The following is a 12772-nucleotide window of genomic DNA, read 5'->3' on the forward strand; positions in this document are numbered from 1 at the left end:
AATATTTATAAATGTATAATATATTTTTCGTTATTTACATGTAAAAATAAATTTTCAGTATTATATATCTAAATATCCTCCCACTAATTTATATAAGGAGTTATGTTTTTGAAAGAAATTTTTTCTTTTTCTTAAGTTTTTTCTGTTTTTCTTCCGCATGATCACTCTCGGTCGGTCGTTTTTCACCAGTCTTCACAGAAATAAGATTTTTATTATGTTTGCCGGATAACGCATTAGTCCATTCCGCTTCCAAGCCTTTAATAACATATTGGTCCAGGTTTTCTTTCCTTAATTTCTTCAATTCTTCTTTTTGTTTGATCTTGAATTCCTACAATCAATCAATCAATCAGTTTATTTTTACTTCAACATATAGTAAAGAAAGGGATTTGGTTTATAAAAAGCTTTACCTCAACCTTCCGAAGTATTTCGGATCTCTACCTTCTACTATTATTTTTTTGTAATTTTTGTAATTTTTGTGTGCAAAAGTCTAACCTAAACACCCATTTAATGTAATCAATTTGTATTTTTTCCAATTTCTTTTTCTCTCTCCCCCATCTCTACTATTTGTATTTTTTCCAATTTCTTTTTCTCTCTCCCCCATCTCTACTTCGTAAGACATTACATTTTTTACTAGATACTTAAGCAATATCCATCTTTTCGTGAAATCATTTTTATATTTTCAGATTTTCCCTCCTAGCCCTTATACCTTATTTGCTACAATTTTGTCTTTTTTGCTCATTTTCTTATATGTCCCACATATTCGCCCTTACTGTTAAACTTAAATCCTAGGTATTTAAAGCTCTGTACTTCTTCTAATTCTTTATTTTCCCATTTCCATCTTTTTTTTTCTTTCCCTATTAAATACTAATATCTTTGTTTTCTCAATAGTCAACTTGAAGCTTCTATCCTTAAGGGAACCTGGTTTATAGGGTCAAGATTTTCGAATTTTTTTTTGCTTAATCTATAGTTAAACTATTTAAGAATATATGTCCCTGTCCTGAGGAGGGAAATGAAGAAAACTAATTGGTTTATTCTCTTATGCGTTATGTATTATGTGTTATGCAAAAGCCTGTGCTTTTGCCCTATGTGTTTTGGTTTTGAGGCGTTTATTTCAACGGTCAGTCTTGTTCCGATTCTCGACGAGAAAAAAGCTTCTATTTAACAAAGATTGACAGTTTTAAATATGTATCCAAAAGGCTCAAGAGGTACTTCGCAGCGCATTTCGAAATCGCCGAAAGAAGATTTCATAGCAACCAGCATTCCAAGAATGAAAGTTATAAAGTCTGATATTGAGAAACACCTTACTTCGATCTATGAAGATCTTTCCAATGAAGATCTTTTCACTAGGCGCGCATATACAAAATTCCAACAAATCCTTCAATTCGACTATGTGGCATATCGCTCGCAAACACCTCAATTCGGGCTTTAAAATTGTTCAAATCGCTGCATATTTGGCTACTGGCATCTTTAACGAAGACTACACTGCCATTTTATTAACGATGCAGTTATTAGAAATCAATATCGGCTAGGAGTGCAAAATGTTTGCTGATAATTACGATGCGCAGCGAGTTACGAGAAGGGAGCGGCGCTGAAGCAGCAAGCACAGCTCGTAGACTGGAGCAAATGCAGCGAAACGAGTTTTATGAAGAAACTGAAGGCTTGCAGTATGGCCCTGGTATAGCTGATTAACATAAGATTGCAGTAAGTCACCAATAAATGATATTTTTTTGTACCGCAAACTTTAAATGTCTTTTTCTCGAAATATCATTTTCATACTTTTTTAAAATCTGCAGGAATGATAGAGAAAAAACTAATTGATCAATCGATTTGATTCAAAAGTGTTAGCTAGAGAATGAACAACCATTTTATGTGAACCTCAAACATTGGTAAAAACATTAATTTAAATAATTGTTATTGCATAAAACGGAGGATATTTTCTCTCAAAAATGTCATTTTTTTTTCAAGTGCTAAAAATTTTATGGTTTTTTAACCATGTTCCTGGTTCACATAGAATAAAAATACATGAAAATTAATAATCTTTTTGGTTTTTTTGTTTCAGATAAAAATTGCGGGCTACATTTTTCCCGCAGATTGGCAACTCGGTTGGCGTGGCGCTCTGATTAGAAATACACCATGGTGTCATTTTGCAATTATTTTACAATATAAAAATTTTTTTCATCTTCAAATAAGCAGTTAAATATTGTAAAAGTTTTAGAAACCTCAACTGCATTATTGTCAATAAAAAAATTCATAAAAACCTCCCTTTTTTAGCCTTCTAAACCAGATTCCCCCCTTAAGAATCTCTTTAATGTGTTCATCATATCTAACATTGTTTCTCTATTTTTTACCAATAGGACCATATCATCTGCATATGCCAGTATCCATACCCTAATTCTACCTAACTTTACGCCACCTATTCTTTTTTCCATAATATATATATATATTTACACAATGTGTGTGTGCGTGTGCGTGTGTGTGCAAAGGAGTAAGACAAGGATACGTGTTAAGCCCGACTCTAACTTAACATGTCTTACTTAACATCCTTATCTTACTCTTTTGCACATTCTAAATGTGTTCGTTTTTCCTTCCTCTTGAGCTCCTACAATATTTTGTTATTTTCAATGCGTTTTAAATAAATTATAAATGAGAATATTCAAATAAGAGCAATGTACAAACTTAGCTCCATTATACATTAATTATATATAAATTCTCAAGATATACTATATTATGTATATAATAAAAAACAAGTAAGAACTGATACTGCTGATAATAAAACCAAAATTCAATTATACAATAAGACAAAACAAATTAAACGTATACGCCTCGGTCCTAAGATTAGGATCATCTTTGACATATAATAATTGTAGCTGCAACTTTTTTAAAACATGATTATGCAATTATACAATTTACTGGAGCCAAAACCGTAACTATATGATTGCTATTTTATAAATAAAAGAAGAGCAATGATGAAAAACAATAAAAATGCATCGATATACGATTTTTCTTCGTCCAAGATTTTAATATTGTCTTAATCAAACTTATGTTCTTTAATACGATTTTTAATTGTCTGCTAATTTGTCTAACATAAGAACGTCGTAATCAAGACAATTTTATAAAGGATTCTATTTTATGCTTGCTGATGTAATTTATCTGTACGTAGTTTAATAATGTTGTTAAATCTATTCGAGTCAACCAATATAAAGTACGAAATAAGACATGAATTTTCCGGTAACTTGCAAATGTATGGAATGACAAAACCGATTTGTTAATTCATATTTGAAAGTGTAAATGTATTTATTTATATTAAATCTTTTATGTTTATTTATTAACTATTAATTTTATTAACCTTGGCTGCGCTCTCCAACTCCTCGTGTAGATTCTGTCCGCCCAAAGGATCCATTTTTATTTGTCCGTTCACTGACGATTCTTTGGTCATTATAACACTTGCAATGTGTTCTTCTGCGACGCTATTTAGATATTGTGTTGATTTACGTATAACACGGTTGAATAGTCCGAGTAACTGTGAAGACGGTAAATTCAACTCTTCTGCCAGCTTGTCGACGGTTTTATGTTGCAAACCTAAGCCTAGCAGAATTGCCTAAAAATTTCCATATACTCAGTTATCGCATAAGAAAACGTAGAATTTTTTATGCAGAATGAAAGTATTAGGGACACTTCGAAACAACTTACTGACTGTGCTGCTGAGAAATGAGTATCGTTCATCATGTTTAAGAAGTGTAGGCGAGCTAATGACGGCAATAAATCCATAATTAAATGATAATCTGTCATGTTGTTACTATACATTTGTAAACGCTTCAGATCGTATGATGTGAAGTGAACGTCCAACATTTCTTTGCTCAGTGCTGAAACGAATATTTCCTTTGAAATTTGAATTATTTTTATTAAGATTTTATTATAATTAATCAATTAATTAATTAATCAAAGTTTTCATTGCAACAGATTTTGTAATATAGAAGAATAAATTAATTAATTTTATATTAAATGTGATTATATATTTATGATAAACTAATGATAGATTAATGATAAATTAGTAATAAATAGTAATGAATTTATAACAAATTAATGACGACATAATACACTTACTGACAGAATCTAGTTGTATTGTTTTGTTAACAAGTATGCTCAATGCAAGTGATGCTGTATATGTGTTAAATGCATAAGAAAGCAGACTCAAGAATCGCCGCCGGAAATCGCTCCAATAATCACGCAACCATTCAGAGGCAGTTAGTTCCCCTTGAGTTCTGTAGAGCATGATGCACGTGTGTTCTCCTGTTATGTCATTTGCAGTTTGCCTGAAAGATTACGTTATACATCTAAGATCGTCCAATTCTTAATTTGACAGTAACGCTAATAGTACAATTTTTCATTTTTATATTTATATGTATACGTTATGTATATGTTATTTATATGTATACCTTAAATATACGGGTACGAAATTGGCTCGTTTCCAGAACTTCAGCAGTTGTTCAGTAATCCCGAAAGATACACCGATGTAATCCAATTGTTCTGGAGGTCGCTCGCTTAATTTCAATAATAATGGCGGAAGCGAACTGCGAGGTTCTGTGAAGATAATTAGATAAGTAAAATAATGTTACTTCATTTAATAAAAATTGCGTTAATGGACAGATAAGCATTATGAAGAAATTATTAATAATACGAGTAATATTATAAAATTATACCAATCGTTTCCTCTAGTAAACCCACTGCCTCATCAGGAACATTCTTGATTTCCGTTATCGGTTCTTGCACAACGTCTTCGTTAATATTAGGTAGTTGCATTTCATAATATTGCTTTAATAGCAGCAATGCACGACTACCGTATCCCATCTACAATTAAACATTTTTTAATGGAACAGTATAAATTTCATGTGCATATTAAATGATGATTAATAAAAAAACACGTACTCCGTGATAATCTGGATGCGTAGCAATACGAACAATGCGCGCACCCGCCAATAGTGGAAAATCTTCGTCTTGATATTGCTGAGCGATTGTCCATGGTATTAAATCGCCGGATGCTCTACGACCTCGTGAAAGGCCTTCACTCACACTGGTTTTGCTAACTTCACCTTCCAAGCAAATCTAAAATAAATTTGTATAAAAAATCTATATTTTTTACGGCAATATACATATAATATGGCATGTAATGTGTGCATAAACAAATGAAAAATGTTATTTGTTTAAGAACACAAGAATAATTCGTTTAAGAACATAATTAAATACATGTGTGTGTTGCGAAAAATGTTACTCACTTGCAGAACGACTAGTATTTCAGGTAAAGTCTTTTTATTGAGATCTACAGGTCCCAACAGACAAAATAAATGATGTGCAGGTGCGTCAGACATCATTTGTAAGTCGTTAGGTGTGTTCTAAAATAGATATTAATGAATAATTAGTAAGATTTTGTAATATATATTTTTTGTCTTAAAAATTATATAACGCTTACTTTATAATGCGATGCGACATATAGAGAAACCAATCGTTGTAAGAACAATTCAGAGGCCTTGTGATAAGAGAACAATGTATCCCTAAAGAAAGATTCTTTTAGAATTTTCAAGATAATAATTTGAGATGCTTCATCTTCTGTATATTAATTTTTTAAATCATAAATTATAATTGTACAACGTTTTATAAGTCATTATACGTGTCATAGAATACCTGTTTATGTAATACAATTGACATGTGTCGGGAGGAGGACATCCAGATAAAATAGGTGCGTATATCGTAGCGTTCAAACAAAGTAAATCACATAACCACTGCTCCACGGCATCACTAGGTTTGTAACGGATCGATTCGTCAAGAGTAAGTTCATGTAATTGTCTCCCAACAAGAGTCTTCTCATTTTGCTCCTCATTCTTTCCATGACTGTTTGATCCGATGGTCTGTGTCCGTAATTGCTGTAGCAGTTTGAGTGATAATGATCGGCCCGTACCTTCATATCTATAAAAAAATTGTAATGAATTTGAGATATTTTAATTATTTAAAAATTCCTTTTCTATGATAGAAATATCTTACCCATTTATAGTCGATGCCAGAAATATCAGATAAGGTCCAAGCATAGTTTTGACATAAGGTAGAGGAATTGCTGCTGCTTCGTCGATTACAAGTAATTCTGCTTGATTTAACTTATGTGTGTCCGTTGGATGGATATACTGTACAAAAAGCGAAAGATTAATGTTATTAATTTGTAATACACTTGCGAGTATAATTTCTTATTATATATGACTGTAGCAATTTATTATACATTTCGTCATTGTTTTATCTCTGAAAATAGTTTCATTTTAGAATAATCAATATACAAAAAATTCTTAATTTTTTAACGGACTGATCAGATTTACACACTTGAATTGTTTGACGATGGTCGCGAAATATATTTACGCGCACTGTAGCTTTATTGAATTCAGGATTTGTAGACTGTACTAAACCATAGTCTAGATGTTCCTGATATCCTAAAGCATCAAATCCTATAAAAAAATATATACATATGTATATACACATATAATACACACACACACACACACACACATAAACAAATATAAATTTTATTCACTTTATGCCAATTGTTTTATATGAAATAATTAAATTAATAGACGTACAAAACTTTACTTACCTTTGAACACAAATTCAAAAAGTGTGTTCAAATTTTCTGGAGAAGGACTTGAAATATATATGTTGGAGTATCCAAAAGTAATAGCACCAGCAATGGCGAGTCCTAGTGCAGCTGATTTTCCACGTCCCCTAGCTGCAGTTAATGATACAGTAGACCGTAATGTTTTTTCTGAGATACATTCAATGAACTTCAGAACTGCTTTTGCCTAAAAATATTTAAATGTATAATTAAAAACATGTGCACTACTGGAAATATCTAATTCTTCTCTTATTTCTAATATAGTTTTTATATAATTATGAATTATCAACCAATGTATATTACATAAAATATTTCTCTAATGATTTATCTATGAATTTACCTGATCAGTGGTTTTACAACAATTAATTAATGCAGATACAGGCTGAGTATCTTTTAGATGCTCCTTTAAATCATCTAAACTTGATTGCTCCTCTGATATAGTAGACTTATGCACAGGTTCAATTTTTAGATTGTGAGAAGATATAGACAATACATTTAGTTGGTCATCAACTACTAAACACCGATTACAAGAAGCCAGTGATAATAGAAATCTTTCATTAAATCGACATATGATATCCTAAAATAAAATAATAAATAAATAAGGAAATATTACATTATATTTTAGAATCTCAGATACATATTGGGAAAGAATATATTCATACTTTATGAGCTTCTGTGCGGAACCTCTGATGGACATCCATGTTCATTGTATACAATTGCTTCAAAGAGTTCATAGATTGTAACAAAAATACAATTATTCCACCACCTTCTACTGTTTCAATAGTACGTGCCAATAGATTTGGTGTAATTGCTTCAAAATCCTGTAATTAGGATATCCTGTTGTGATATTATTCATAAGTACATTAACAAGAGTAAAACAAATACATACCTGTAATATACACATGCCATAAGTATTACCTAATATTTTATGTGTTTCATTGTAATAGCAATAACGAATGTTGGTTGAAACAACAAACAATTCAAATGGGTCATCCTCATTAACATCCAATTTACCTGACTTAATTTTTTTCTGTAAAGACTTCATGCGTTTCTTTCTGTGACTACTAAAACCTAGATCTTTTTTATAGCACCATAATACAGAAGGCCTAGCCTTTACAACAGTTTTGGATAACATATGATGCAATAATACCACCTGAAACAATATTTTCTTATAATACTTAAGTAATAATAATAAATGACTGCGAATCTCTTTAATATTTTACAAACACGTGTTTTAACATCCTGCACGTATACTATAGAAGATTCAATCAAATACTTACTTGATCTCTTGCTTTCTCACCGATAACGATGAACATTGTTCTGTGCCCCACAGCAACACCATTTTCTATCAAAACTCGTATACGATTATCTATTTTTTTACGAACCATTTTAATAAAAGATTGATTCACTCAACCTGCTCTACTTCAAAATTATACTGTCACCAAAGAGAAGAAGGAGAGGGGTCATAGGCTGCTTTTAGCCGAGCCTAGGGTTGGGGCCAGAGCACAAACTTCTGCATACAGCCCCTTGCACAATACCAGGCAACAGGCAATAAGAATAAAAATAGACCAATCACAATAGATTATTCTTGTAATAGTCGATTGTGATTGGTCTATTTTTATTCTTATTGCCTGTTGCCTGGCATTGTGCAAGGGGCCTAACACATAATACATAACGCATAAGAGAATCAACCAATTAGTTTTCTTCATTTCCCTCCTCAGGATAGAAATGAAGAAGTCTGATTGGTTGATTCTCTTATGCGTTGTGTATTATGCGTTATGCAGAAGTTTGTGCTCTGGCCTTAAGCCTTATAGGTCTTCTACAATTGGTCTGTTCTTTTTAACTGCACTACTGAACTGGTGCAATAAGTTAAAGTGAGAAAAAATATAGTTGTCTCATTCTAACTTATTGCACTAGTTCCGCAGTGCAGCTAAAAAGAACAGACCATTTAAGCTATTAGTCATAAATTATAACCAAATTGACCACCATTCTTGTAATAGTCGATTGTGATTGGTCCATTTTTATTCTTATTGCTTGTTGCCTAGCATTGTGCAAGAGACCTAAGAATTGGCGAATTATAGTCGATTATTACAAAAATAATTAGCTATAATTGGTCAGTTCTTATGGCTTATAACTTATGACACGTATTGTAGAATGACCTTAAGGCCATTACACACAATGAACGTAAGCAGTAAAGAAACTGACCAATCACAATCAATTATTCTCGTAAGTTTTGAAATGGCGTCCTTAAATTTCGATTGTGATTGATCGATTTGCTTACTGCTTACGTCTTACTGCTTAAGTTCGTTTGTGTGTGATGGCCTTAAGGCTCGTCTACAATAGCTGTAAGAGTAAGGCTGTAAGGCTGTAATGTAAGCTGTCAGCGAATGAAAATATTTCATTTCGTGTCTTGCAACCTTATAGGCCGGTATTCATAGTCAGGTCTTATATTTAAGACCGTCTTAAGTTCATTTTCAGATACCCCATAGCCAATGAAATGATTTGTATAGCATCTGAAAATAAACTTAAGACGGTCTTAAATTTAAGATCCGACTATGAATACCGGCCATAGCCTTATTCTTACAGCTAATGTAGACGAGCCTTTAAAGGCCATTAGTATCTCGTCGGTGCTTTTACCAAACTGCAGTTAATTAATTTTTTTTAGCACCCTGCAAGATTCCAACTAAAACCGCTATAAGAAGAAATAAAAAATGAAGAACAAAGCATGTATTAAGAATTAAAAATTTTATCGAATCTATAAAAATTTACCAGAAGACTTTCCCAATAGAATTATCCTAATATATACATGATCAAAATAACAATATAAATACGCCTTTTTATTATACTAGCAAAATCATTGATGCTACTTTATGATATATAACATGAAATAAATAATAATGATATAAATGAATGTCACAAAACTTTGTACTCTCTTTTTCTCAAGAACTATCTATTTAAAATTGTGTTGAATTCAAACAGAGCATTCAGCGCGAAATTTATGCACTTCCACGTGTCTGAGAGTGCGGTCCTGCAACCGCTACAAATGCTTTGAAGCGTTTCTCTTTCTCGTTCTATTTCTTGGATGCAAGCGAAGAAGAAGAGAGAAGTAAAAACGCTTCGAAGCATTTGTAGCGATTGATGGACCGCACTCTGAGTTATACAACACATCCGTTACGTCATCTGCAGTGCGTTCCGTTTCACCCATATGCGCGTATTTTTTATAGTATACGTGACATAAACTATACATAAATGCGCGCATATGCATGAAACGGAACGCACTCCAAGTTTGTGCCACTGTGCTACATGGCGCGGCGAACTAACCTGCACCTTACATTTGTCGATGATGACGATTTGAAGCATAAGTTGACCCCGCGAATGTGACATGTTGATGTTCCAATTTGTTTATCCGATTAAAGGACATTGACATGCATCATCATCTAAGATACCTACCAATCTGTCGTCATCTCTAGCAGCACGAACTTGATATCTATTTCGAGTTGCACGCCATGCGTTAATCGCTTATTTATAACATCGCTGTGTCGCTTTTTCAGCCGCCGTTTATGAAGTCTCGATACAACGTGCATCGTGAAACGTGTTAAATTTTATTGTTTTCTCTTTGTGTTGTCTGAGTTATGGATGAAATTTGGTTTCATGTTTCTAATAAAATCGAATCGTTGCAGGTAATTTGACTCTTTCGTATGAATATTTTTTGCACGCATAATACTGTATTTTATATAATATTTTTATTTATGAGATCTTCGAATTGAAAAGTTTGCTATTTTATAAGATAAGAATGCTTTCTCACCTTAAATTTAACAATATATTCATCAGACGTTATATGTTTTATTCATAATTTGCACTAATTATGAATTTGTAGAATTTGTAAAAATTATATGTCTACATACATACATATGTATAATATATATTTATTTGTATAAATCTTAATATATTACAAAAAATTTAATATAGTTTCAAGCATCGGTAGCAATTCAAGAAGGACAACAATGGTGTATGCTATGGCTGGCTCAATTCCGTCAATTTATTCAACAACTGTGTAATGAAGAACACACACAGCATGCAAAGGATATTGCACTGCGTGTAGCTACTTCCATACAAAGTAATTGGCAGGATATTCAAATCCAGTTTCATAATACCCAATGGTATACAATAGATTTTTATCGCCAACTTGGAGTCATGTGTGCTAGTAAAGGTATATTAACTGCTATAAGCTATTTTTAATATATTTTCTTGCAACTTTTACTAATCAAATTTACATTTACATCTGCCCAGTATCGAAGAGAGATGTAATGTTTTGCATAACAGGTATAGCTGTTGGCACTGTAGTAGGTTATTATGTGGGAATCAATATGAGTCTGTCTTGCAATGGTCATATGCATATAAAAACTATAACTTGCTATCGTTATGATGGTCTTGAGGTATATCATATATAATTTATCTCTTAAATTTCTTGTACATAGACATTATCTTCCATCATGATTACAGAGTGTGATCATCATGGATGACGTTGAAGTACCAACAGCTGTAAAGCCAAATGAGTTATTGATACAAGTTCATGCCACTTCAGTTAACGTTGTCGATACGAAGATATGTTATGGTTATTCTAGAATTTATAGGAGACTACTTAATTCAGGAGTAAGTAAGCTGTTTCGTAAGTTCAATGTGCAACATATAACATTCGTATGGATATATGTATTTAGAGACAGAAAGGACTACCTGTAACTTTAGGAAGAGATTGCGCGGGGATAGTAGTAGGTGTCGGACGTGATATCATCAACTTTAACGTCGAAGACGAAGTTTTTTTAGCCGTCCCATCGTGGGCTCCTGGCACGATGGCGGAATATATAATCATCCCAGAGATGCAAGTAGCGAAACGGCCTAAATCTTGTAGCTTTATATCCTGCGCTAGTCTGCCATACAATGGCTGCTTGGCATGGGATGCTTTAGTCAATAGATCTGTCATCAAGGAAGGCAACGCCAAAGGAAAGCTGTAATACTCTTAATATTTCTTGTTTCTTTTTGGTAAATTCTCATTTCACTTAGTTGACATTAATGCTGTCTCATTACAGTGTTTTCATTTACGGCGGATGTAGTCCGATCGGTTGTATCCTGACGCAACTGATAAAATTATGGGGTGGTTACGTAATAACCACATGCAAAAAAAAGGCAGTGCCTGTGATGGAGACAATAGGCGCTGACGACGTTATAATTACAGACGAAGATGATATCGAAAAACGTTTGCAGTTATACAAGAGGTATGAAAGTCTAGTACGATTATGAATTTAAGGGACCGAGATTATATGACATTTTTTGATTAATGCCACATCTTTTTCGTAGATTTGACGCGATTTTTTATACCGATAACAATCAGCCGTTTGAAGAACACATTCTGAAAAAGTACTTGAAGCCTAACGGTTCCTACGTCTCTACAGTTCCCGAACAGTTAACGTCGGATTCGTTGGGATTTATATGCGAAAGTATATTTGCAGGATGCGTCAGGATAAAATTGTTGGTTCAGGTATGTTCTAATTCGTCTAAGTATAGAACTACACCAACAAGTCGGATTACTCACACCGAAACATGCTCTCAATTGTAGTACATGTTCGGATTCAACATGCATCAGTGGAAGGAAGGCGCAAAATTGAATGTTGAGTACCTGCGAATCCTGTCTAATTTGGTCAACACAGGCCACTTGCAACCGGTCGTGGGCAGTGTGTACACGCTACACGGTTTCGAACGGGCATTACGTCACGTTTTAGATTCGAACTCAGTCGGTAGTACCATCATAACATTTAAATGATATTTCGTTGTTAATATTAGGAAGTTAACGACATGACTACTCTTCTGTATGATATAATACTATAGCGTGTATAATATTGCCGTGTTATTGCCACATTATCAACGGACATTCACAACGCTGGTGGTAAAGCAGAAGAGATTAATAGGTAGGTAAGAGACACTTGGTGCTGAAACAAAGACTGATAAACATTATGCAGTGAACGAGTAAACTGAATGCGAACGAATACTCTGACCTTTTCTAAATTACTGTCGATAATTGCGCTATTAAGAACAAAGAAATGTTCATGACAATAAAACGTGACAGTA

General features: G+C 33.0%; 2 protein-coding genes across 2 annotated transcripts; one reads left to right on the plus strand and one right to left on the minus strand.

Moving 5' to 3' along the window:
- Window positions 1-20: 20 nt before the first annotated feature.
- Window positions 21-8201, minus strand: l(1)G0020 (RNA cytidine acetyltransferase l(1)G0020). The gene is made up of 17 exons (XM_011138475.3): window positions 7930-8201; window positions 7539-7802; window positions 7312-7470; window positions 6990-7226; window positions 6632-6836; window positions 6364-6485; window positions 6037-6173; window positions 5680-5961; window positions 5468-5549; window positions 5274-5390; window positions 4927-5103; window positions 4701-4848; window positions 4437-4581; window positions 4105-4313; window positions 3691-3863; window positions 3347-3598; window positions 21-328 (listed from the first exon to the last, which is right to left on the minus strand). The coding sequence occupies exons 1-17, from the start codon at window positions 8035-8037 to the stop codon at window positions 101-103; spliced, it is 3045 nt and encodes a 1014-aa protein (XP_011136777.1). The 5' UTR covers window positions 8038-8201; the 3' UTR covers window positions 21-100.
- A 1718-nt stretch (window positions 8202-9919) lies between these two features.
- Window positions 9920-12716, plus strand: LOC105181604 (reticulon-4-interacting protein 1 homolog, mitochondrial). Its single transcript, XM_011138486.3, has 8 exons — window positions 9920-10329; window positions 10619-10859; window positions 10940-11085; window positions 11153-11302; window positions 11368-11657; window positions 11737-11922; window positions 12005-12185; window positions 12264-12716. Exons 1-8 carry the CDS (start codon window positions 10282-10284, stop codon window positions 12465-12467), a joined length of 1446 nt encoding a protein of 481 aa, XP_011136788.1. The 5' UTR covers window positions 9920-10281; the 3' UTR covers window positions 12468-12716.
- The last annotated feature ends 56 nt before the right edge of the window (window positions 12717-12772 follow it).

Source organism: Harpegnathos saltator, unplaced genomic scaffold (genome assembly GCF_003227715.2).
Source record: "Harpegnathos saltator strain DR-91 unplaced genomic scaffold, Hsal_v8.6 scaffold337, whole genome shotgun sequence".
Taxonomy (NCBI): domain Eukaryota; kingdom Metazoa; phylum Arthropoda; class Insecta; order Hymenoptera; family Formicidae; genus Harpegnathos; species Harpegnathos saltator.